Source organism: Python bivittatus, unplaced genomic scaffold (assembly GCF_059951505.1).
Source record: "Python bivittatus isolate LINGU-HERP-01145 unplaced genomic scaffold, Pbiv_v1 ctg000310_np1212, whole genome shotgun sequence".
NCBI lineage: Eukaryota > Metazoa > Chordata > Lepidosauria > Squamata > Pythonidae > Python > Python bivittatus.
Genome location: NW_028277054.1, coordinates 5,965,901 through 5,990,918, shown reverse-complemented (window position 1 = coordinate 5,990,918; position 25,018 = coordinate 5,965,901). Strand labels below are relative to the sequence as shown.

At 44.9% G+C, this 25,018-nt stretch overlaps 3 protein-coding genes across 5 annotated transcripts; 2 read left to right on the top strand and 1 right to left on the bottom strand.

Moving 5' to 3' along the window:
- The first annotated feature begins 997 nt into the window (after nt 1-997).
- On the top strand, nt 998-15,735 carry SMG9 (SMG9 nonsense mediated mRNA decay factor). Of its 3 annotated transcripts, none has more exons than XM_007437779.4 (14): nt 998-1,228; nt 3,223-3,385; nt 3,462-3,536; nt 4,191-4,434; nt 4,688-4,785; nt 5,328-5,440; nt 7,173-7,284; nt 8,027-8,122; nt 9,175-9,260; nt 9,851-9,957; nt 10,477-10,584; nt 13,040-13,165; nt 14,654-14,798; nt 15,022-15,735. In XM_007437779.4, the coding sequence occupies exons 2-14, from the start codon at nt 3,236-3,238 to the stop codon at nt 15,098-15,100; spliced, it is 1,539 nt and encodes a 512-aa protein (XP_007437841.1). In that variant the 5' UTR covers nt 998-1,228; nt 3,223-3,235; the 3' UTR covers nt 15,101-15,735. The 3 variants fall into 3 exon arrangements, with proteins under 3 accessions (XP_007437841.1, XP_087996085.1, XP_087996084.1); XM_088139959.1 differs by lacking the exon at nt 998-1,228 and adding an exon at nt 1,297-1,408; XM_088139958.1 differs by lacking the exon at nt 998-1,228 and adding an exon at nt 1,327-1,434.
- Nucleotides 15,736-16,642: 907 nt separating this feature from the next.
- Nucleotides 16,643-21,821, bottom strand: LOC103048644 (interferon-inducible GTPase 5). The gene is made up of 2 exons (XM_007437781.4): nt 21,523-21,821; nt 16,643-19,107 (listed from the first exon to the last, which is right to left on the bottom strand). The coding sequence occupies exons 1-2, from the start codon at nt 21,762-21,764 to the stop codon at nt 17,853-17,855; spliced, it is 1,497 nt and encodes a 498-aa protein (XP_007437843.2). The 5' UTR covers nt 21,765-21,821; the 3' UTR covers nt 16,643-17,852.
- LOC112541818 (uncharacterized) lies at nt 21,431-24,573 on the top strand. Its single transcript, XM_025172898.2, has 2 exons — nt 21,431-21,566; nt 22,541-24,573. Exons 1-2 carry the CDS (start codon nt 21,538-21,540, stop codon nt 23,469-23,471), a joined length of 960 nt encoding a protein of 319 aa, XP_025028666.1. The 5' UTR covers nt 21,431-21,537; the 3' UTR covers nt 23,472-24,573.
- The last annotated feature ends 445 nt before the right edge of the window (nt 24,574-25,018 follow it).

Genomic DNA, 25,018 nt, shown 5'->3' with positions numbered 1-25,018 from the left:
TGCGGAAGTGGTTTGCCATTGCCTCCTTCCAAGGGCTGAGAGAAAGTGACTGGCCCAAGGTCACCCAGCTGGCTTCGTGCCCGGTTCCTGCCACTTCCAAACACGCAAAAATCCTTGATTGAAGGGAATGTTGTGCGTTATTCCTGGAGGCTCTGCCTTTCCTCCAGCAGCTCAGAGCTGAGCAAACGAGTTCCTCTTCCCACTCTCTTCCCAACAGCCCTGTCAGGTAGGCTGGTCTGTGACCTCACATCCTCCAGGGAGCTTCCGTGGCTGAGGGTGATCCTCAGTCGCCTCGATCTTTGCCCGGCACCATAATTACAAATCCAAGCCTGTTCTAACAAAATCCTCTGGAATCATCTACAGCGGCGTTTCTCAACCTTGGCAAGTTTAAGACGGGTGGACTTCAGCCCTCAGAATTCCCCAGCCACCATAGGGAATTTAAGTCCGCACAACTTGAAGTTGCTAAGGTTGAGAACCCCTGATCTACACAATATTACAGTACATCGGATTTTAGAACACTTTGGCTGCAAAATTTTGCTTCTGTTTCTGGCCTTTAGCTAATCACAACCATGAATTTCCCCATGGCGTGTAATAGCCAGAAAAACGAGCACAATGGTCTTTGTTGCACTACTAATACCATCGCCCTCAGCCAGAGTGCCTGAGCCAATGGGGATTGTAGTCCAAGTCTACCATAGTCATTAATTTCTCACTCCCACCACTAGATGGCGCTACGGCTCCTCTGTAGGAATCCGGCCGTCTCCGATCCACTTAATAGATTCCGGTTCCAACATAGGCCCCTTCAGTTCCGGTTCCAAGACACGCCGCTCCCGCTCGAAGCCCCTCTAGGCTCAAACTTGTAGGCTTTTGGTGCATGCGCACGCACGGAACTGCTGCGGCGAACTGAACGTTGACGGCCTCCCACCCACCCCACCCCCACACACAGAACCTTGACGTAGAGAGGGAGCATGCGCCAAGTCAAAGCTAACGGTGCTCACGCTCGGAATGAATTATGACCTCCTGCGCCTGCGCGCTAGCTCAAACAACGGTGGCCGACGAGGCTCTTTCCCTGCTTCCTTCCGTGATGCGCTGACCCACACATCGCTAATCCCATCTGCCTCGCAACGAGCTTTGCCCCGACTGACGCTACCTTTTAATTTACGCGACGCTGGGCCGGAGTACTGCTTGCATAAGCGGGGTTCTTATCGGCTTTCAGGATTCCGCTGCTCAGGTATTTCTTTGCGGGACTGAGAATAGGTAGTTCCTGGTACAGTGCGCCAGTATCCTTCCGCGAACGCTGAGAGAAAGCCAGCGTTATCCCTCCGCGAGAGATGTATAGTTCCGGCGGCAGCTTGCTTCCTCTCGTATCCGTTCGTGGGGAGGTTGCTTAGCAACCAAATCGCATTTGTAGGTCGTGTATCTTTCCGCCAATTATAGGTCCGTCTCTCCCCAGAAATTGTGCTTTTTAATCCCAAAGCTTGGATGCTGCATGACAGTTCGTCAGAACTGAAGCACTCTGCATGTGCTCGGTAGCACTAGTTGCTTGCATTCTGCTTCCTCAATATGTGCTGCCTTTTTTAGGTCACGTTTAACCAATAGGTGCCTCCTGCTTGCTTTCTCTCTCCCTCCCAATTTTAAATGTGTTTATTTATTTATTTATTTATTGAATTTATATAGTCGTTCATCTCACGCATGTGACTCTGGGCAGCGTACAGTGAGAAAAGGAAGAGCTAGCTCAGTCTTCCCCCAACCTGGTTTACATACCTGGAAGCCATGAGTCGGGGGGAGAGGCTGGCCTTTCAAATACCTGAACACGCATGTACCGGTAGTCCTCATTTAGTGACCACAACTGGGACTGGTATCTTGGTCGTTAAGAGAAGTGGTTGCTAAGTGAAATTGCAACTGTGCTTACAATCTGACTTTGCTTTTCCTTTGCTTTACAGACCTGTGAAGGTCATAAATGATAGGATTGGTCACAGAGTTACTTTTTCATCACCGTTGTAACTGCAAACGGTTGCTAAATGAGGCAATCGCTAAACAAGGACTACCTGTATTGCTCTTTGAGGCCTCAAGCAGTTCCTCCCCAAGTGAATAGAGGCAGAGGAGGAATATGAAAGCTGGCTGGGGCTTCCTCTCAGCCCAACTCACCTTGCAGGGTTGTGGCGGTGGGGAAAATAGGAGGAAGCAGGAGTGTTAGGGATGTTCACTGCCTTGAGTTATCTATAAAAAAGGCAGGATAATAATATAACAACAAAAACTGGAAAGGGAGCCTGTCGCAGAGCCATTGGCCCTTGGAGGAAGAGACCATACTTCGTTCCCACCTTTATCTTAGAACAGTGTTTTTCAACCTCAATAACTGTAAGAAGTGTGGACTGCTGGCTGGGGAATTCTGGGAGTTGAAGTCCACACATCTTAAAACTGCCTAGTTTCAAAAACAGTGTCTTAGAAGATGCTTTGAGTGGAGAGATGGACATTTGGGGTAACTCAGAAGAGGAAGGTTTTAAAAAAATTATTTATTTATTCAAATTTATATGGCCACCCATCTCATATATATGACTCTGGGCAAGTTACAAACTATTAAATATAAAACCAACAAAAAAAGACAACAGTTTAAAAACAAGAAGAAAAAAACCCCAATGTAAAAGCATATAAGAAACCATCCTAAAGCTCACAGCCGAGATAATCCACTGAGGTATCCACTTATAAGCCCCCGCCCCCATGCTCTAAAGTAACTCTAGCTCACACAGAACAGTAGAAAAATAGTAAGAAAAGACCAATGAATGAACACCAGAGAACTGGGGGAAAGAGCCAGATTTTTATCGCTTAGTGAGAACACAGCAAGGTCAGGGCCAGACAGACCTCAATGGGAATGCTATTCAACAGGGCAAGCACAACTTCTAGATCCTGTAAGATGGCACTGCTTTACAGCTGAGATGCATGGTCATACAGACAAAAACCTACATCTTAGAAAGTGTTGCCTTTAGAAAACTTGTAGGTGTGGATGTGTGTATCTTTAACACACGTCCCCACTCGTATACACACACTACTTCCAAGATTAAACTTTTACTTTTGCTGCTCATGCTCAAAGCCTACTGACACCTTCAGGTGATGTTTCTCCACAACTCCATCATAAATACCAAGCCTTTTCCTTTTAAGGTCAGATAATATTGTCCTTCACTCGTGTTATCATTCAGAACCCAGATGGGACTCTTGTTCTCTTCCCAGATCTCATTTCCACATGTCAGAGTCGGGACACAGTCAGCCTGGATTGTATGAACGACGTCGTCGCTGGAACCGAGAGAAGGAGCTGGGTCACCAAAGCCTGTCTGGGCCAGGGCGAGAGCGTGACTATGTCCCCTGGGACCGGGACCGAGACCGAGACCGGAGGGTAAAAGTCTACGCTTTGGCTGGGATGGCAGTAAGGGGAGGGTTCCACCTTAAGTCTGACCCCACTCTCATTGTAGGAACCTATGGATGAACCAGTGGGGACTATGATGCAGAAGACACCCATCATTCTGGCCAAACCTCCTGCAGAGAGGGTAAGTAGGAGAACCTGATCCACTAGTTTTAAGTTTTGTAATAATAGCTGGTAAATAATTCAGAGCTCAGAATTCAGCAGTGGGGGGTTTCTTCATTCCTGTGTTCAAGGATAACCAGACAACCCTGCTGAGCTGTTAATTCTTTCTTCAGGCATTGGGGCCAAGTTGATTTAACTTCCCACCTGGAGGGGTGTAATATAAATTTGGGTTCCTGACCACCTATTCAATTTTCTTGTTTACCTGCTCTGTTTTTTTTTAATTGTACACTTGCTAAGTTTGTTGATTGTATGCTGCCCAAGGTCACAATTGTTTGAGCCATATTCATTTCTTAAATACATTCTCTGCTTTAATGTTTTGAAAGAGACAGAATGAGTAGGATATTCTCTCTTCTTCACACGTCCCCATCATTCTCATTTCATATTTTTAATGTGATCCCCCCCCCACCCCCCGGAGTGGCTAAGGGAACACAGAATCTGAAACATACCCACAATGGGAATGCTGTCTTCCCTGTTCCAATTCTTTTAGGCATCTTATGGTGAAGGAGCTGTCCCCATGTCCCCAAGCCTTGGGAAGGCAGTGGGACATAGTAGCTACGACCAAAGGGGGCTGTACGTCTGAGAGGGATATGGGATCTTGGCTTGCTTGTCTTCACAGTCCAAGGGGGCTCCAGTCTCTGTTCCCACCCCAGCACCTACTGCTGCTCCTGCCATGGAAAAGCCCATTGTGCTGATGAAGTCCCGAGAGGAAGGCAAAGGTCCTGCTGGAGCCACAGAGGTATCTGCTCAGCCCCCCGCAGCTGTTGCCAAGGTGGAGAAGGAAGGCCAGCGCCCCACCCAGCCGGTCTATCAGATTCAGAATAGGGGTATGGGCTCAACTGCATCGAGTGGTGTTATGGACCGTAAGTCTGGCCCAAAAGGCAACTTCTTTGGTGGAATGGGTATATCGGTGGCAGCTAATTATTGGCATCTCTCCTGGCAGCTCAGGGATGCAGTATGGCTTGGGATAGTTAGACCTGCCTCTGGAGATTGAACTGCCGACCCTTGATCTTGAGTTAAATATTAAAGAGGGGAGTGAACGGGAGGTGTAATGCTACTCTACATCGCCTTTATGTGGAACTTGTGGATTAGGGTATCACCTGCTGATTTTTCTAGCTGTGGTTGGCCAGGCAAAGTTGTTAGCCCCGGAGAAGATGAAGCATAGCATCAAACTGGTGGATGACCAGATGAACTGGTGTGACAGTGCTATTGAGGTATGGTGGACTGTCTGGAAGTTTTCCATGCTTGCTTACTCTTTTTGTTTTCTGTTTGTATATCTCCCATTCCTGTAACTTTTTTGGAAATCAAGCTCTGATCTGGCTAATTGTCCTGAGCCTGTCGCTTTCCAAATCTTTTCGATGGCTTTTTTATTTACTTTTTTCTTTTAACTGATTTTTATAGCTTTCAAATAACTTTTTTTCCTACTTTGTATTGGGGTGTGTGGAGGGGGGATTGTTTTTAGTAACTTTGTACTCCATCCTGACCCATCTGTTCTAAGTAAGTTAGAATCATAAGTTACTTTATTAGATATTTGTACATATCTTACTTTTGGCTGAAATGCAACTAGGAAAAAATGAAGAACAAGGTTAAAGAGTGTATTCATTGTAAACCAATAAATAATAGATTGATAACTTCCACCATTGCTAGCGAATACAAGTGGTTATGTTTTGTTCTGAAGAATATAGATAACACATTTTAAACTACCATCATACCTTTACTAGGTGTTATGCTTACAAGTCCCTCTCTCTCATATTAGTACCTCCTGGACCAAACAGATGTGCTGGTAGTTGGGGTATTAGGACTGCAAGGTACTGGGAAGTCCATGGTGATGTCACTGCTATCAGCTAATCAGCCTGAAGAAGATCAGAGGTACTTCGGAGTTATGGAGGAGGAACTGTACTTGCCATTGGGTACCAGATTGATGAAAGAGGGTTGGCAGTGAGATTTGAAAATGAACAGAATAAGGAAGATTGTTATGGGGTTCTTCTTAATTCAGTACAGGTAGTCCTTGAGTTGTTATTATTCGTTCAGCGACTGAAGTTATGACACTGCTGAAAAAATGGACTTACGATTGGTCCCTGAAGTTACGGCTGTTGCAGTGCTCCTGCGGTCATGTGATCGCGATCTGGGTGCTTGGCAACCCATTCGCATTTATGCCAAGCACCCTGCAGTCATGTGACTGCCTTTTGCAACCTTCCCTGCCAGCTTCCCACAAGCAAAGTCAATGGGGAAGCTGGCAGGGGAGGTTGCAAGTTGCTTGGGTAAGCCTCCCCCCCCCACCCCAGCCTTTCTTTGCCTGCATGCACTGCACCCTCTTTTCCCCCTTCGCTCGCATGCATGCACTGTGCCCCCTTCACTCACTTGCACGCACGCATCACACCCTCCTTCCCTTACTTGCATGCATGCACCAGCACCCTCCTTCCCCTTTTGCTCGTTCACATGCACCATGCCCCCCTCGCACTGCACTGTGGTGCTGGGCCTTTGCAGGAGCAAAGGGGGAAGGAGGGCGCTGGTCCATGCAAGCGAGTGAAGGGGGAAGGAGAGCCAAAAAGTTCCTGAGCCGCGCAGGTGGAAAGCAGCTCAGAGCCACATGGTAGAGATTGGGGAGGAGATAGGTGGGTGGGGGGAGTTGGAGGCAGTCCCTTACCTTACTGAGGCTTGGTGCTTGGTGGGACCAAGCCCGGAATGGCTTGGCTTGGGGTGGATCCTTGGCTAACCACTGGTGGAATTTGCTTAACAATGGCAATGGGGGGAATGCCAGGATTGCGGTTGCTAAACGATGTGGTCATGTGACATCTTGCTTTACGACCACATCGCTTAGCGATGGAAATTCCAGTTCCAATTGTGGTTGTAAGTTGAGGACTACCTGAATAGGTGGGAGTTTGGAAGGTTTTTTTAAAATTGCTTCAGTGTAGCAAAAAAGAAGAAAAAAGGCAAACAGAAAAGGAAAAAGGAACCAGCGAAAACATAGTGTGATACTTATAGGAAACCATTCAGCTTAATTTTTAAACATGTTGTCAAGCTTTGACCTCATGAAATAATATTGATCAGTCTTTCCATTACCTTGACTGAGATCCAATTCATGCACAGTAAGTGAATACATGCTGGTGATCTAGTTTGTAAATCTAGGGAACGCATTACCTTTATAGAATTAAAGAGTAATATTTTTTTTGCTGCTTTTCCCCTTATTTGATGCTTGTAATTCTGTCTTGTTCCAGATTTTTGGTATATAATACAAATGTATAATTGCATCCTTAAACTGTAATCATTTTTATAACACAATGTTAAGACTATATGGACATTAAACCAAAACAGGGCAGTGTCCGTTACCAGTCCAGAAATTTTCATTCAGCCACCTTGCTGTTTGATTATTCTTGTTTTAAGTACATAAGTAAGGTATTTTTTCTGCTGAAGCAACAGCTTCCTTTGTTTCCCACAGATGTTGAACTCTAGTCAATTTGTTCCCTGGGTATCTGAACGTGTGAACTTGCTATGCCATCACACCAGTTCAGCTAATCAATATATTCCTTGAAGTTTAACCCACAATAGATTTTCAATCCTCCTTAGCTTTTCTATGAATGCTTTTTTTCCCCTTTTATAGGACATATGTGTTTCGCACTCAGAGCCAAGAGATCAAGGAGCGTGGGGGCAACCAGACTAGCGGCATTGACTTCTTCATTACTCAGGAGCGTATCATCTTCCTTGATACTCAGGTCAGTGATTTTGTGATCTTTCTATGATTTTTTCTAGCTCTTCCTTTGAGGAACTTTCTGGGCAACCTCTAATTGTCCTCAGGGAGGTTCAAAACTAGATGACAGTTGCTGTTCCCAGCCATCCACATTGGAACATCTGTGCGTTCTTGCTTGAGACTGTAGTTTTTCAAGCCAGCCAATCAGACTTGAGATTTTTGAGACTGCTGGGAAAACACCTCTGTTCTGCAAACTGTTTGTGATGTCAGAGGGCAGCGCGGGAAAATTTAGTCTGCTCTGTATATGTTGCTTGGGCAGAAGTGGTACTTTGGATTTGCTAGAAGGAGCAAGATAAAGATGCAAAAAGAGAGAGAGGGTTGGAATATTTAGGGCAGTAGTTGAATGTTTGCTGCTGGGTGAAAGAAGATAAAAAGAAAGAATGTTGTGTCAGCATTTATTTGTTCACTATAGATCAGTGTTTCTCAACCTTGGCAACTTTAAGATGTGGGGAATTCTGGGAGTTGAAATCCACACATCTTAAAGTTGCCATGGTTGAGAAACACTGCTATAGATGATAAAATGCATCTTCCAACAGTTTGTTGCACAAACGATATCATTAGTACAAAGTGTGTTCAGGGCCCCTGTCCATTCATTTTGCCCCAGAGGAGGATTAGCTTTAGCCGAGAACTGAGGGCAGGGCATGAGTTAGTTTGGCTAAGGAACAATAGCTAAAACCCTCCAATTTTTTTTCTTTTCCTCTCTGTAGCCCATTCTCAGTCCCTCCATCCTAGATCACCTAATCAATAATGACCGGAAGCTGCCACCAGAGTACAATTTACCCCATACCTATGTTGAGATGCAGGTAATGATCAGTCTTATTTTTGTATTGTCGAAGGCTTTCACGGCCGGCATAAAATGGCTGGTGTGGGTCTTCCGGGCTGTGTTCTGGAAGTTTCCAAAACACGGCCACACAGCCCGGAAGACCCACACCAGCCACAGTCTTATTTTTTATAGACCAGGGGATAGAGGTTGTTGTAGGGAATATCTACAGCACTTCCACTTCAGGCAAGCACCAGGGTGAACCTTCCTGTAGAATGGTGGGGGCCCTGTTCCAAATGTGTTTGCTGCTGAAGGAATATGAAAGGTGGAAAACACAGGACAATAAACCTGTCTTCTTCATTTCATCTATATATATCTATATATCTCTGTCTCGGTCGGTCGGTCTGTCTGTCTATGATTTTACATAAAGTAAAAAGCAAATCTAAAGAAAAAGATAGAAAAGGAAGAAAATAGAAGAAAGAAAGACGTGCAAGAACAGAAAAAAAGAGAAGGAAAAAAACCCTAAAGTTATGAAATATAATTCCTTCCGACCTTCTCTTCAACAAATATTAACAAACCTATTGTTTCCCCTCCCTCAACTCTTCCAGAGATCCCTTCAGTCCCTTATTTAATTCTCATCTGTTTCAATCATTACATCCATAAATTATCATTTCACTTTTTTCTTTTTTTAGCAAAAAGTCCATAAAAGGTTCCCAGCCTTTTAAAAAAGCCCTTATTGTTTTCTCCCTGAACAAACAGGTCTGTTTTGCCATTTCTGCTAGTTCTGACATTTTTACAATCCATTCCTCCATTGTGGGAATTTCTACTCTTCCGTCTTTGTGCATATAATAATCCTGTCTTCCTCATTTCCTTACATTACTTTTCTTAACCTTCTTGCAGTCTCCCTTCATTTTAATCTGCATTTTATTGGGTTGCACCTTCAGTCAATTCACCATCCCTAAATGATGATCATGATCATTCAGGAGCAAAGATAACTTTTGTTCTTGTGAGCACTGCTCCAGACCCAGAATCTCCATGATTTTTGGCATGTACCTGAAGGTCCTTTCTCCTCCCTTGAAGCTGCTTTCTTTCTAGTCCCTCCAGATTGCTGCCTTCCTCTTCACTGTCTGCCATGTGGTCATTGTGGTGCAGGACTGGTTTACTGACTTGAGCCTATACAGGTGAGAGATTGGTTGGAACCAGCCCTATTGTGAACAAAGAACTATAGCCAACTGTGTAAGTCCAAAGCCTGTTAGCAATTCATTTTCCTGCTGCTTAAGCCAGCAGCTGGAGATATAATCTATTTTTTTAAACTAAAACCTGAATTCTCAAACCTTACCTACAGATATCATTCAAACATTAGCTCTCTGAATGTAGGTATTTTGGGGTGTCTTGCTAATAGCAAGACTGCTACATTTTGAAGAGCTTGATATGCATATAGTTGGTTTAGTTCCATTTCTATGGGTTAAACCCATAATGGGTTTAGTTCCATTTCTATGTCTTTGAGGAAATTGAATGCCAGCTAGTAGATAGAAACCAGTGAGGTGTGCTTTCTGGATATTGCTATATGTGGGGTTACATCTGTGTGTCCCCTTCCACCTTCAATTTTTATATCTCATCTTTAAAGCTGTCTTCCCTCCATCACCTCTCCTGACACGATTAACATTGTATAACAAAATTAGGAAAGTGTATCAGAAAAATCCTGTCATCATTCCTCTTACTAAGTAATGGGAGATTACTACTGCTTGAAGGATTTTCTTATCCATTGCAGGTTCCTTCAGACAGCTGAAATGGTAAAACCCTCCACTCCATCCCCCAGCCATGAATCCAGTAGCTCCTCTGGCTCCGACGAGGGGACAGAATACTACCCACACATTGGTATGGAAGAACGGAAGCATGACATTTTTGGCCCCGATGAGTCATCTCTTTCTCCACTGTAGTGTCCTGTCTCCAGTGGAGGTGACATTAGGCTGGAAGGCAGGAAGTGGTGGGTGGCAGGGGTAGAAAATTGTGAGGAACGGTGAGACTACAAGAGGCCAAACAGAAAGATGCCACCACAAGTCCCTCTTTATAGTATCCTCCTGTGACATCTGTCTTCTAGTTGCGTTCCATATATTTTTTCTTTCTTCTTGGATGAGAGTTAAACTTCTTTACTTGCAGATTTCTAGATACGGTCTTTGTGCAGAATCTTCCTGCCCACAGGGAAGGTTGCACACTCACTCAACTAAGAACTTTTTATTAGGAAATCAGAAAAAAATTCCTTTTAGCAGTACGCTTGGCTGAGTTCCAGCCCGTGGGAGGCAAGAATTTATATGAAGTTCTGAGCTGAGAGAACAAGGGCACTGAACTCATGATTCTTGTGAATGTTCACTCTTTCTTCCCTCTCCCCACCTCTAGTTTTTCTCCAAAACAAAGCCAAGAGAGAGAACTTTTGCCCTCGGAACCTGAAGCAGATGCATCTTGTTATTGACAAGATTATGATGCACTCACACCTGAAATATAAAGGTAATGGCTTGCTTTCCAATTCACTTGGAGGGCTGGATTACAGTTCTTGAATGGGAATGCAATTCAAGTGAGTAGTGGAGAAACTCAGACTTTGATGTACGTGTGAGGAAAATGAGGTGCTGCCAAGGATTCTGTTGTGGCAAATGGAGGAATCCAGTGCTAAATCCTCTTGTATGTGAAAACCATCTTGCAAAAAGCAAGCAAGCAAATGGTGCTGACTTTCTATCTACGGTTCTTAGGATGGGCTTGGGCAACATGGAACTTTTATAAAGATGTGCAAAATGTTTCGTGAATGGATCGGCCAGTATTGGATGGGCTGTGCCTGGATTAAAGCATGCTGGGCATGGATTTGGAGCCTACTTTTTTATTTGGAGGCAGGTCTGGAGTACCTGTTTTCTGGCAGAAACGTGGGATGGGAGACAGCAGGGAAAAGGCAAGGCCATCAGAATCAGTGCGTGGGAACAAAGGTGGGGGAAACTCTGGGAATATCCAGGAGAGGGCTTGGTTGGATACGCTGTGCTTGAATTCAAGTTCACTGGTGGCCGCGGGAAAGGAAAGCGTGTGGGAAGATTGACAGGGCCGTGCCGAGGAGGGGAGGGATGAGTCGCTTTGTCCTGTTCATTTTGGAAGAGACTGGATTTTTTTCTTGGGTGAAACCTGGGACAACCGAAATAATCCAGCTTTTGGTTTGTCTGGACTATGACCCATCCAGAGTGGTCCTGCAAAATTCTGAAACCACAATGTGCTCGCTCCACACGTGGAACAAAACGTTATTTTCTCTATCATGTATACCTCCAGTTCTGAAGGTGTTCTTGAACACCAAATCCCATCTCAACCCTGATCAGCATGGCCAGTAATGAGGCATGCTGGGAGTTGCAGTCCAACAGGTGGAAAAAGAAATCACATGGTCTCGCTAATCGATTTCCTTTATTTTTATTTATTTATTTATCAAATTTATGTAGCCACCCATCTCACGAATGTGACTCTGGGCAGCATACAATAAAAACAGAACAGTAAGGACACATTTTAAAATAACTAAAAACAAGAAACATGGGAGAGCATTTGAAAACTCAAGACATAATGGAGCCATCTCATGGGCTCCCTGTTCCCAAGGGTCTGCTGGACAAAACATGTCTTGAGACATCTCTGGAAGGTCAATAGGGTCGGGGCTAATCTCACCTCGGATGGGGGGTGGGGGTGATATTCCAAAGAGTGGGTGCTACAGCAGAAAAAGCTCACCTCCTGGGTCCTGTCAGATGGAACTCCTTTGCAGACAGGACCTGTAACATATCCTTCCTGTCTGACCTGATGGGACAGGTAGATGTAATCGGGAAGAGGCGGTCCCTCAAATACCCTGGCCCCATGCCGTTTCATGTACCTTTCAGTGTGCAGCCCATTCGAGCATCTTGGTACCATAATTACTTATATGCAATGATGTTGATTGTGCAGGAAGAACCATCATGGATAGTAAAAAGGAAAGGTTATAAAAATGAACATGTATACTTAACAATTAATTTTCCTTTTCAAGTAGAGGTCTCTGACCTAAGGTTCTTGGCTTAAGTCTCTTAGGGTTTTCCTTTATTGAAACAGAAAGAGAAATTATTGAACTTTGTTTCAATGGTGATATTGTCAATAAACTGAAATGTTTAGATGCTCCAAAATTGTCTCAGACAATGTGTTTTGCTAGTCATAAAACTCTACCTGTGCCTGAAAAAGTTTGTGTTGTTCCAAAGGGTATTCATTAAGCTGATTTTAAGAACAAATCATAACTCTGGTGTTAGAATTTTGCTTTGCGATTTGCCTTTTTATGTTAAATCTTGCCTTTGGGGGTGAAAGGCTAGAATGATGGTTAAGTGTTCAAAAAATATTGCAGATTATTTATATATAAATGTATACATACATTTGAACAGATATTTAAAAGCACAACCAAGGAAAAGGGAAGAACAAAAAAGAAATAGAAATTTACCAGCTGTGTAAGAGTTTTCAAGTAACATTAGTGCTATAATATGTATAAAGATTGTATATTGATTTAACAGTTTAAAACTATTGTTAACATCAAATTGCTGATCAATCATTAGTAAAGACAGCCGACTTGCTAAGAATCATCAGGAGGGATTTCTTGTGTAATTCCTACCTACAGCTATCAGAAGGGAGTAGGGCTTCTAACGGTTGACTACAGTTGTTCCTGGCAGTCCTTCAATGCTCAGAAGCTCTTGCGCTTGACGATGTGTAGAATTGGTTCACAAGCAGATTAGCTTTGGAGGACGAACATGCCCACTCCAAGGAAATGTCCAACAGGCTCGCGTTCTGAGGAGTAATATGTATCGCAGGGGATTGTTCCCCCAAAAGAGAAAAGCATCTCCCCTTGCTAACAGAAGCTTGGATTCTCTTTTTCTGGAAGGCTCAGACTGACAAAACACAGGAAAGCTTTGAAGCTCTACTTTTTCCCCACTAGGTACTCTTTCCATGCTTGAGTGTAACATATTCCCTGGCCTGCCGCAGAGCTACCTGGACACAGAGGTCAACCTGTTCTTACTGCCCTTCATGGATTCCGATACAGATGATGTGCTACCCAGAGCAAGTGAGTCCTGAGAATTCACTTCCCAACCTTTACTTGTCTGTAGATCAGAATGCAAAGCTCCTCTGTTTCCTTGTTCCAGACAGGTTCCCCTCCAAATAAAACATCTAGATCAGTGTTTCTCAACCTTGGCAGGTTTAAGATGTGTGGAGTTCAACTCTCAGGATCCACCAGCCAGCTGGCCCCCAGCCAGCTGGCTGGGGGATCCTGGGAGTTGAACTCCACACATCTTAACCCTGCCAAGGTTGAGAAACACTGCTCTAGACAGAGGACTATCTAGCCTCTGGAGGACTTCCCTAAGGTTGCCACTCCTGGTAGTAACATCTTAACAAGGGAGCAGTGATTGAGAGAGAATGGCCCACGGTTTGAGAGAGTCTTGCCCAAATTGAGGTTCTCCACTACTGAGAGGCAGCCAGGGGTGTCCGCAGAGATGGTGAGGTTAAAAAAGTCAAGATGGCGGCCACCACCATGCAATCAAAGCTCCACCCTTTTATGTGTTGCATGGTGGTGGCTGCCATCTTGACACCCCGAATGGAGCACACAAGGCACAATATCCAAACAGTCTTGTCTTCCTGGCACTCCAGGCAAGGCCGAGGCTACCAGGCCACCAGAATTGCGCAGGCAAAGAGAGGTCTTCTGGGCTCCTGGTTGGCTGTGGCATCGGAACTAGTTGCAGGCACTCTGCACATCAGCTGGGGAATTCTGGAAGTTGACGTCCACGCATCTTAAAGTTGTCAGGGTTGAGAAACACTGATCTAGATAGAGCAGATGTGCAAAACATTTCATGGGTGAAACATCCCAACCTCCGTTCAGACTGAAAAACAGGGTGGTCCAACCACATAAGACCCATCCTGAGGTCAGATCACTTTGGATACACTGTAAACCAGACCTTCTGGTTTTGGCATATGTTGACCTTGAAACATTTTGAACACATCTTGTCCCAAATGTAAAGAAGACAAACCTGAATTTAAGATACCCAGCTAATTAGAATATCCTGATTTTGAACAATTGCTTTCATTATTGAAGTTGAGTTGAGCAGAAGATGGAGAAGAGATGGCCCAACTCCCGCTTTTTTGTTTTTTCTATGCATTTATTCAGTACCTGCACTGTGTGCTGCTTTTCTTCTAAACAAAGGAAATCTGAACTGAGTCTTGCATTTTACCAAGGAGGAAAAAGTGCTTGATAGACAATTCTGATGAGAAACAGGGAGAAAGAGACAATTTTTTTTCCCTGCCAGATTTCTGCTCAATAATACGAGTTATATCATTCTGTCCCAATATGAGGCCTTATAGAATTCTGAGGCTTCCATTTATTTGCATATTGAATTGGGCAGGGACCAGTGTCCTGAGAAAAGGGGAAACTCGCTAAAGATGTGGGGATGGTGGCCGTAGCTTCCAGGTTCCTGTGGAATGGTTCACAGTCTTTTCAGAAGGGCCTCCTTGTTTGCCGTGCCCCAAAAGGGAAGCCATCAGCCGATCTTTCGCTTTACAGCTCCAGGGAGTGGCCCCCTCTTCTCCCTCCTTCCGGGGTACAAAGGACACCCCAGCTTCCAGTCTCTGATTGCCAAGCTTCGGAGCCAGATGATGTCCATGTCCCGGCCTCAGCTCTCCCATACCATCCTGACAGAAAAGAACTGGTAAGTGTGTTTAACTGCAGTTAAGGCAGGTGGGACTTGTGGCTGCTGAGGCATCATAGATCCGATCATCCTGCTCTTACCTTTAAGGAAGAAGCTAATAGGCGTGCTCCCAACTTCTCGCATCAGACACCATAGGCTTTGCCAATGAAGGTTCACACCATAATGAATAACTCTGACCATGTGCGCATTGTTCTAAGTCATGGTTTTCTTCCCTCTCGGGCAGGTTCCACTATGCAGCGCGCATCTGGGATGGCGTAAAGAAATCCTCCGCTCTCTCGGAGTACAGCCGGCTGCTGGCGTGAACACTGTCTCCATGCTGGAGCTGCTGAGAGGCAGCTCCATCCCTGAGCTGGAGCAGACCGGGATATCTGCCCCCTCATGGCGAGGCACAGGATGATGGGTCTCCCAGAGAGGGGAGCTGCACTCTGTTGGTGCCAGGCAAGATTTGAGGAGAAATGCAGGATTGGCTTTGTGTCCCCAGGGGATCACCATTCTGCCTCCTGCTCAAAATGGATCTTGCCCGTTTTTTCCACCGATGTACCTAGATGGGAGAGCTCTTGATGTCTTCTCCTGTCCTAAAACTCATTCCGGAGCTACAGGGTCCTTTGAATGAGGGGTTACACCAAGATTACCTGCATTTTCATAGTGGGAGGGGGGATGATGAAATTCCTCTACACTGGAGTGACAGGTGAGGCCCGAGGTCAGTGGGGAGTTGACGTTTGTGTATTTGCAGTCTGCATCCTACTTTAGCGTGTCATTCATATATGCTTCCATTTTGCGGAACATGTATCCTGCCTCTAATCTCCCTATTCCAGCCTGTGTCCCTTCTCCCCATTTCTCCCTACTTTTTCTTGGTCTCTGCCGCAGACTGGACAGACCCCTCCTTTTTTGCATGGATGGCTAGTCCTTGTTTAATAAACTGTTGAAGCAGCTTCAATTTTGATGGCATTTTTGAAATACGTACAAAATAAATCATTGCCGGGTACGGAGGTGTGGGAAGGCCCTTTAGACTGTCTGCCATCTGCACTTGGCCAGTATTGGAGTGACCCTCCAAAGATACAGCAGTTTTTGAAATCGTTTTTACACATAAGATGAGAACAATCTTGAAAAGAATTCTTGCAGGGTCTTCCCACTTCTTTTTGCTATTGGATTTCCCCCCCCCCAATTTGGGGTGTGCAAATTGGCTCCGGTTCCAATAATTTAGTCCAATCTAGATTGTAGATCAGATTTGATCCAATTAGGGTGGCAATTCAGTTTCAAAAATCAGTTTGAATAGATCTTTGAGTTGATTCAGGTCAGTTTGATTCAACTTGAATCATCGATCCAAAGCTGATTTGACTGAACAGCTTTGAATTGAAATCTCTGAATCAAAGCCTGCCCACTTCTACAAGTATACACTTGTGTTTAAGTGTTTACTCTCCAGTTTCAGACAGCGTTATAGCCATGCTCCAAGGATTGCTTTGGAATCAAATCTGAAGAACTGCAGAGTTCTAACACATAACAAATGGAAATTCAAATTTGTTATGGTATCCAAATGAATTGATGTAAACCAAGTCTTTTATTGGCAAGCAACAAATATTTTTTAATTTTTGAGTTAATATCTCTGGGATCAACCTACAGCTGCAAGAATTGAAAGCAACAGGAATTTCCTTTTCATTCAAACTTGCTGTTTTAAAAACTGTATTTGCTATTTAAAGTAAAAAAGCTTTCTGGGAATTAAAAAGTAAATAAGCTAGCTTTCTCACGTTAGAAGTGAAAGAGTGACTTCTGAATGATTAGATGCCATTCAATAGATTCAACCATAAAAACTTCCAACCGTTCTAACCATTCACACACAATAAGTATTTGTTTATTCATTTATTTCTTTAAATTTATATGGCCACCCAACACACACAAATGTGACTCTGAGCAGCATGTATCAGTATAGAAGAAAAATTAAAGTACAATTGAATGATTGGTTGATTGATTGATTATGTGCCATCAAGTTGTTGTTGACTCCTAGTGAACACATAGATTTTCTCCATGATCTCTGTCCTCAACCTGGTCTTTCAGGTCTCCGTTGCCACATTAGCTGAATCCATCCACCTTGCTGCTGGTCGTGGTCTTCTTCTCTTTCCTTCCATCTTTCCCAGCATTAGAACCTTTTCTGGAGAACTGTATCTTTACATAATATGTCAGAGGTAGGATAATTTGAGCTTGTTCATTTGTGCCTTGAGTGAGAACTCTGGATTAATTTGTTCAATGATCCATCAGTTTGTTTTCTTGGCTGTCCATGGTATTCTCAAGAGTCTTCTCCAGCGCCAACGTTAAAAAATGTCAATACTCCTGCTTACTCAAAGTCCAGCTTTTGCTTCCAAGAGTGTCACAGGGAATACCATGGCTTGCGCAATTCTGCACTTTGTAGGTATAGACATATCAGTATCTTTTCCAAGGCATTCTTGGCTGCTCTACCAAGTGCTAGTCTGTGGCGTATTTCTTGACTGCTTGTTCCTTTACTTTTGAACAACTGAATGAGAGAACCTTTAAAATTCACTATGATCTTGAAACAATACTTTCAACCTAATCTAGGGCCATCCAACCTGTTATTTGATAAATTACTTCAGCTTCAATTAAAATTAACTAGGACAATAAGGAAGTCTAATTCTACAGATTAAAAAGGAAGGCCTCTGGTCAAATTCAGTTACAGAATGTGCCAAATACAGGGCAATTTGTACTCTACAAATTCAAACCAACTTCATTTTTGTCTTTCCCCAAGGAACACTGGGAAGCCTAGTTTTGCAATGGTGGAGAAATTATATGCTAGAATCTACCATACTTTTTTTTGGGGGGGGGCAATAAATGGAAATAAAGAACTTTTTTCCCCATCTCTCAGCTATCATAAAAAGGAAGTTATTGCAAAAGGCCAAGTTTTGTGTTTTACATTTTTTTCTCGGTTCCAGTTGGTGAATTTAGTTGTGAGCTTGTGAAAATACAGTATCCAATTCAGTACTCCTAATATTAATTTAAAACTGAGCATTCATTCCCAGTCTGCTCCACAAGACCTGAAGAATTCCTTCAGACCTCAGACTCAAAGGCTTTGATGAAGACATTTTGAGCATCATTGGCCACCTCATTCAGGCAGCTCCAGAGCATGTAGTAGGTAGTTCCAAAGGAGATCCCTCCAGCTGCTATGGAGCCAAATACTGGCACTGCGCTGACCAAGTACTCTATAAACATTAGTGCACCACCACCAGCTTTGGTGAGGAGCTTCAGAACTAGGTCTTTGGAGATCTCTTTAGCAAGTGGCGACTTTATTACCTCTTTGATCTCCTCCACAGGTTTGTTGACCTTCTTAGCCAACCTGGTGAGAGATTCCTCATCCAGACCAAAGTTGCTGCGGTATTTTGAGAGGTAGTTAAGTAAGATGGCTACATCACAGGTGACTGAGAGGCCTGGGACAGGCACAGCAGCTACTCCACAGGAGACAGCAGCCAGCTTCCAGATCTCTTTCTGTAAGGCCACCTTCTTTTTCTGAAGGATGGATAGAGAAATGTTTGGCAGGGCAAGGAGGAAAGTATGTCTCTTATGTTTTGGCAATTCTTCCTCCAGGGTTTCCTCCAGCATCTTGAAGTCATATTTGTCTAACTCCCAGTTGGAAAGGAGGAAAACTCTGGAATTGGGCACTCCCTCAGCCAGCAGGCACTCCTGGCAATTTTCTCGGATCTGTCCCAGTACAGCCTCCTCATTGTAGGTTTGTGACCGACGTTTTTTAGAGGCCTCTAGGTCCGCATCCGCTTTGGAGCGCACAAAATAGAAATGCTTGCCCAGGCGACCAATTTCCTGTGCCAACTGGGCATGGCTGGTCTTGAAGCGTTCTGAGGCAATGAGGATGAAGAAGTCGTAGCGGGAGAATTCAACCTGCTCCAGGTAAGTGCTGGCTTGGAATGTTGGCGTACCAATTCCAGGTAGATCCCATATAGTGACATTGGGGTGCTTGGGGTGTGAGTAAGGTGTGGCCTCCTTTGTGGTCTCCACTACCCCGGTGGGGGCAGACTCAACTTCCTCATCTCCTAGCCCTCGAATGGCATTGACAAAGGAGGACTTCCCTGAGCCAGATTCTCCTGTTACTGCTATGTCCAAGCAAATGTTCTCCAGGGCCTCAAGATTTTCTCTAATCTTGGAAACTGCTTTGTCCATTCTCCCTTCTTCAAGAGCATCCTTAATCTCTTCTATATCTGCATCAGTGATGACTTCATATTCTTCGAGATGCTGAGCAGCCTGATCTGGCGGTATCAGCTGGGGCTGAGTTGCCATAAGAATGAGATGAAGTCTAGGAGAAATAAGGGAGAAGAAAGAAGGATAATACACTATGTGAGTTATTTAACATAAATGAATTTATTTATTTATGAAATATATAGACTGTCCCAATCTGTTATGACTGTGGGCAGTTTGCAAAACACACAGTAAAAATGCAAAACAAACAAAAACAATAATTATCATTTTAAAAAATCAGAGCATTGTACAAATAGGGCCAGGGTGGGGGCTGTATACATCTCAGGAACGGTGTTCCACATGACAGGCACCATGACAGAGAAGGCCCACTTCCTGGGTCCCACCGGATGACACTGTTTAATTGATGGGACCCAGAGCATGCCAACTCTGTCAGATCATGTGGGTTGGGTAGAAACTATGGAGGATAGGTTGTCCTGCAGATAACAAGGGCCTGTGCCAAGAAGGGCTCTCAAGGAGTTAACCTTTAAGACAACCAGTGGAACAGAGGTGTCACATGAGCACGCCATGGCTTGCCCGTAACTGCCTATGCCAATGCATTCTGGACCAGATGCAGCTTCCAAGTGATCTTCAAGGGCAGCCCCATGTAGAGTGGACTGCAATAGTCCAATCATGAGGGGACCAAAGCATGAGTTACTGTCAATTTGTCCATTTTAGGATATCGTCAAGTTAACTGGCCTGCAGATCAACTTTTGGGTGAAATAAATGGGTAGATTTCATGATACTGAAACTAATAAAAACTGCACAGCCAAATCAGCTATTTGGGAATTAGAGACATGTGGCCACTTACCTTCTTGGATAATATTTCCCTCAATAGATTAATATTCCACAATTTATGGTATGAAACTAATTCAAGGTTGGAGTAACTTCTTCCCCAAAGTACTTGAATAATGAATGTAATTTACAATTAAGCTCATTTATTAAGTTTATTGTAAGTTAATTTACTGTAAGTTAAACTTACAATGGCAGATATTCATGTCAAAATTGCCTAAATAAATGAACTACGAAATTACGCCGAACAAGTGAGGAATTTCCAAAGTGAACAGAGATTTAATCCCCAGTGTCCTTTTCTGCAATCATTTGTGTTCATTTATAAGTTTACTATAAACAGTTACAGGACTTTAATTAATTCATATTTCCATGGTCAAGGAAGCTGGGTTATAAATCACATTTGAAAACCAGTGAAAAGTGTGGAGGGAAAAAAAACATGCTATTACTTTCTGATTTTGCAACCCAGTAAAATTCCTTTGATTGAGTTCTCGTACAACACTGCGTCCCACGCTGTTTAATGATGATTCCGTCGATAACCCGGGTTGCGACTGAAACTTTGCTTAAGTCAAACCCTCCACGGACTCTGCACTGAATGCTGCTGCTTCTGGTGCCTCCAGCAGCCATTTTGCACCAGGCTACAACAGACAGCAACTTACTCCTTTTCACCTCTTTTCTTACTCTCCCCTTGTTCAGGGTTTGGATTCAAAAGGGTGACAAAGCCGTTCTTTTTCCCCAGCCCGGGTTTAATGACTCCTTTCTCCGCATGACTTTGGGCCATTCGCGCGCTCTCAGGGCAACCTCCCTCGCAGGATTGTTGTAGAGAAAAAGAGGAGGAGGGAAGCGTGTATACAATAGTAGAATAGTCTGATATATATAAATAAATAAAAATAGGGCAGTAGTCTGAGCTGCTGCACTAAAGCAGGTTCGTAAGGCTGCCAACCCTGTTCTCCGGCCCCAACGCAACTGGTTTCTCTTTCGGTCTCACAGCATTTCCCCCCCCCCCCCTTGCCCCCATTTCCCTCCCCAAAACCATCGGATTTCTTTGGCCCCCTCCCGCTGCCCCCCCCCGCTTCTCCCTCCCCTGCTTCTCCCTCCCCTCTAACCTCGATCGCCTGAATGCGAGCTCCCCCATCCTTCGGGGCCGGGGTCCCTTTGGGGATCCGGACGGGGGTTTTGCCTTTGTAACCTTCCCTTCGGACACCGGGCCCGGCCAGCTCTGCCCCCGGAGCGGCGGCGCAGCGCAGTGAAACCAGAAAAGCAGCGAAGGACCACCCCGCGTCCGCCCGGCTAAAGTCGCGGCGGCCGCTGCGCTGGTTACCTGGCTTCGCGCCGTCCGCGAGCCGAAGCGCCTTCCCGCGGCTGGAGCTTCAGAGCGACGCGTTCGAAGGAGGAAGCGAGCGGTCCCCGGCGCCGTGCCGCTGGCCTCCGCGCGCGTCTGAATCCGCTCTTGGTGTGGATGCCGCGGCGCTGCTGCTGCCGCCTCCTGGAAGGAACAGATTCGACGGCAGCCGATTCGCTTTGGGGGGGTGGCGGGGAAGAGAAAGAGAAAGAGAATACTGCTCGCTTCTCAGTCAGGCGTCGGTGCGGAAGAAGGAATTGGGGGTGCGGAATAACACCCGAGCGATGCGGTTCGCCACCCAAGTGACGAGCTGAGGCGGTGCGTTGCAAGGAAAGCGAAACTCACCGTCGGCAGTCCGCGATGCCGCGCCTGGACGCTGCGTCTGGCAGGTAAGTGCGCGGCTGGCCAAGATCCAGCTGTTTGGAAAGGGGAGCGACAAGGAGCTCGGGAGACTTTCCCCGCTCGCCTTTCTCTGCGCCCTTCTCTGTCCTCTTCATGGGTTGCCCTTTGTCCTGGGGTGAGCTGGTGTTGGGCGGAGACCGAGTCTCGGGCGGGATGCTTAGAGGCAGCGCAAAGTTCAGCGGCATCTCGAAAGGAGACTCTCCGCCTGGTCCCACGTCCCGTCACGCACGCAGAAAGCGATGCTTTCGGTCTGCATCCTGGACGGAGCAGGAGGTCAGCCGAGGCGGAGAAGCTTCCCTGCCCCTTGCAATACAGCGCGGAAGAGGAGACCCCCCCTCCAGAAGATAGCCTGGGAATTAACAATTTCTGACTCAGTTTAGCCTTCTATTGCTGTAATAAATGGATGCTTCATTTAGCACCACTCCTATTTTATCTGAACACTGATTGTCCGAGATAAATCACCGCCCAGTTGTCTTGCAGGATGAGGAGGGTTTGTAAAGTGTCCCATGTCGATCTGGTTTGTTTCATTGCAAGGCAACTACTTGTACGTACTTAAACAAGTTCTAATTCAACTGAGATTAAACAAGACATCAGTATGGTCTAACTTCAGGAATGCTAACGACCAGAATTGATTTCAGCAAAAATTGAAGACTTTTTTTGGTGGTGGTTGTTTCATTTAATGCATCGAATGCAACTCTGGCTCCAGGGGAGACTAGTTAAAAAAAAAAAAAAAAAGCAAGGTGATGCAGATAATTAAAACTAAATTTCTGAATAATATTTAGAAAATGTTTGTTTATATTTATAAATATTTGTGGTGATTTATTTTATATAAATATAAAATATTGATTTGTATTTATAAAAAATAAAACCCTGACTTTTATTTTTTTAATCCGCCTTCTTTTTAATTTCATTTTGATCAAGCTGCCACTTTCCAATGCTGATGACATCTAATTCCTTTTAGGAACATGATTGGTTTTCTAAGAAATGGATTCCAATTGGCACTTAATGCACTATTCCCATATTTTGCTGGTCAGGTCAAGAAATTATTGACCAAATTCTTCCTGATTATATTGGCATTGGGTCTTGTCACCTTTCTTATCCTGTCACTAATCATGGCCCAAGTGAAGGATTCTTCCATGAATTCGAAGCAGGCCATTGCCATAAGAGCAGCTCCTTGGTGGAAGCTTCCCGAAGTCGTTAAATTCCTGAAGGACTTTCTGGTTATTGTGGCTACTCTGATGCCTCACTGTGAACCCCTGACAGAAAGGAATCTTGTGAAGCATCGCGATCAGCTGGGCAATGACCGACTACTGCTTCAAGCATGTTTCAATGTGGCCATCAATGGATTTAGAAAGGAGCCTATGGCTGTGCAGCAAAATGCCCGGCTGTTGATCCAATGCGACGGACTAAGCATGGAATTCCTTGCTGGCAAGGGCCACTGTGAGATTTCCGTGCTGATCTTCAATGGGAAGATCCAGTATGCCGTCAAGGAACTGACTGCTGAAATGTATCACACGAGGATGCTTGTCCGTGAGGAGCCGTGGAGTCCCGATGATCTGCTAAGAGTGAAGCATACCTTGGAAACCTGGGGAATTCTTTCGGGGATCCTCAGGAAATGCTTGCAGGTGACATTGCAGAAGTTTGTCATGGAGCCGTTGAAAATCCAGAGCGATGTTTATATATTAGTGGAGTGTGGTGGGCATATAGTGAAGTTTGTGTCAGGCAAGAAAGGGAATTACGTCTATATCCACAGCGACAGTGAAGGCACCATCCACTACCAGGTCAGCTCTCAGAGCTTGTGGACCCAAGTGTCCCGGTTCTGGAGTGGCGCCAAAGATGACATGTTCCCTTCAGCGAGTAATCACTTGCAATTAGAGTGCGATCAGTGCTGAGAAAGAGTAGACATCTCATTGTCTCAAAAGGCGGCACTGGGCAGGCAAGATGGAACCATTTGAGCACACAAGAATCCAAACAGTTTTTATTGAATAAAAGGTGGGAGGTCACAAAGAAAATTCTGTCGACCGCTGTGTTTCAACAGCAAACCCTCTCTGTAGAATCACTGCAGGCAGTCCCTGCTTAACGACCACAAATGTCATTAGGCAAGACATCACATGATCATGATGGACTTACATCCTGACTTCTGCTGTGGCTGTTAAGTGAATCACACAAGTTATTAAAGGAGACACCACGTGACTTTGATTTGCAATTTTACTGCTGGTTTCTCCATTGAGTCTGCTTTTGGAAACCGGCTGTGAAGTGTGCAAATGGCAATTGTGTGACCGCAGGATGCTGCGTCAGTTATAAATGCCCGCCGGTTGCAAAGTGCCTGAATCTTGATCATGTGACCGCAGGGATGCTACAATGGTCCTACAAGGACCAGTGGTAAAATTACTGTTTCAGCACCATTGTAACTTCGAATGGCCACTAAACAGGGCAGTCGTTAAGCAAGGACTGCCTGTATTCAACTCTTCTTGCAACTCTCTTTTTTTAATATTTTTTAATCCACCTTTATTACTTTATAAGTAACTCAAGGCGGTGAACATACCTAATAGTCCTTCTGAGGTTCATGGAATGGAAAAGTATGATTCTTGCAGGACAGCAAGGATGTATTCACCTATAGCTGACCCTTCTATGTTAGCCTATATCTAACCTAGATAACCTATTAAATGTATTCAGGATGTATTCACCTGTAGCTGACCCTTCTAGGTTAGCCCACATCTAACCTTGGTAACCTATTGACTGTATTCACCTGTAGTTGACATCTCTTGAGAAAACAAAAGATATGGGGATGGGTCCACTGCACAGAAGAGATCAAAGGGAAATCCCAGTTAAGGTGATGAAGAACTTCTTGAACAGTCAGTAATCTCACAATGTTATATCTCCTTGAAGCAAAATGTATAAAAACCCTGATCTCTTTTTGTTCGGGGAGCCTCTTTTCATAGAGGTATCCCCTTTACTGCTGCGCACCAATAAAGGAATTTTGCTCTAAGGGTTTCTCGTGTCCGGCAAAGTTATTGGCAGTGGTCTCCAGGCTAAGAACCCCGCTTTGGGTCCAACAATTCCTCCTCCTGTTTTCCCCACCACAACAACCCTGTGAGATAGGTTGGGCTGAGAGAGAGAGGGACTGGTCCAAAGTCACCCAGCCAGCTTTCATGCTAAGGCGGGACGAGAACTCACCGTCTCCTGGTTTCTAATCTGGCGCCTGTAACCACTAGACCAAAGGGCCAAACTCTTGCCCTGTGAAACAGGCTGCCTGACCCCCACTTTTTGGTGGGAGGCCTGGTTTCCCCACGCCCCTCGCTTTGACAGCAATCAGCTGTGACCATACTGTTCTTTCTCTGGCTGTGTAAGAACTCGCTGTCACAGGCTGATTCTAGGATTCTGCGAAAGCCAACGGTGCTCATTTCTTGAGGGAGCGTGCTTCCTTGCAAGCAGAAGG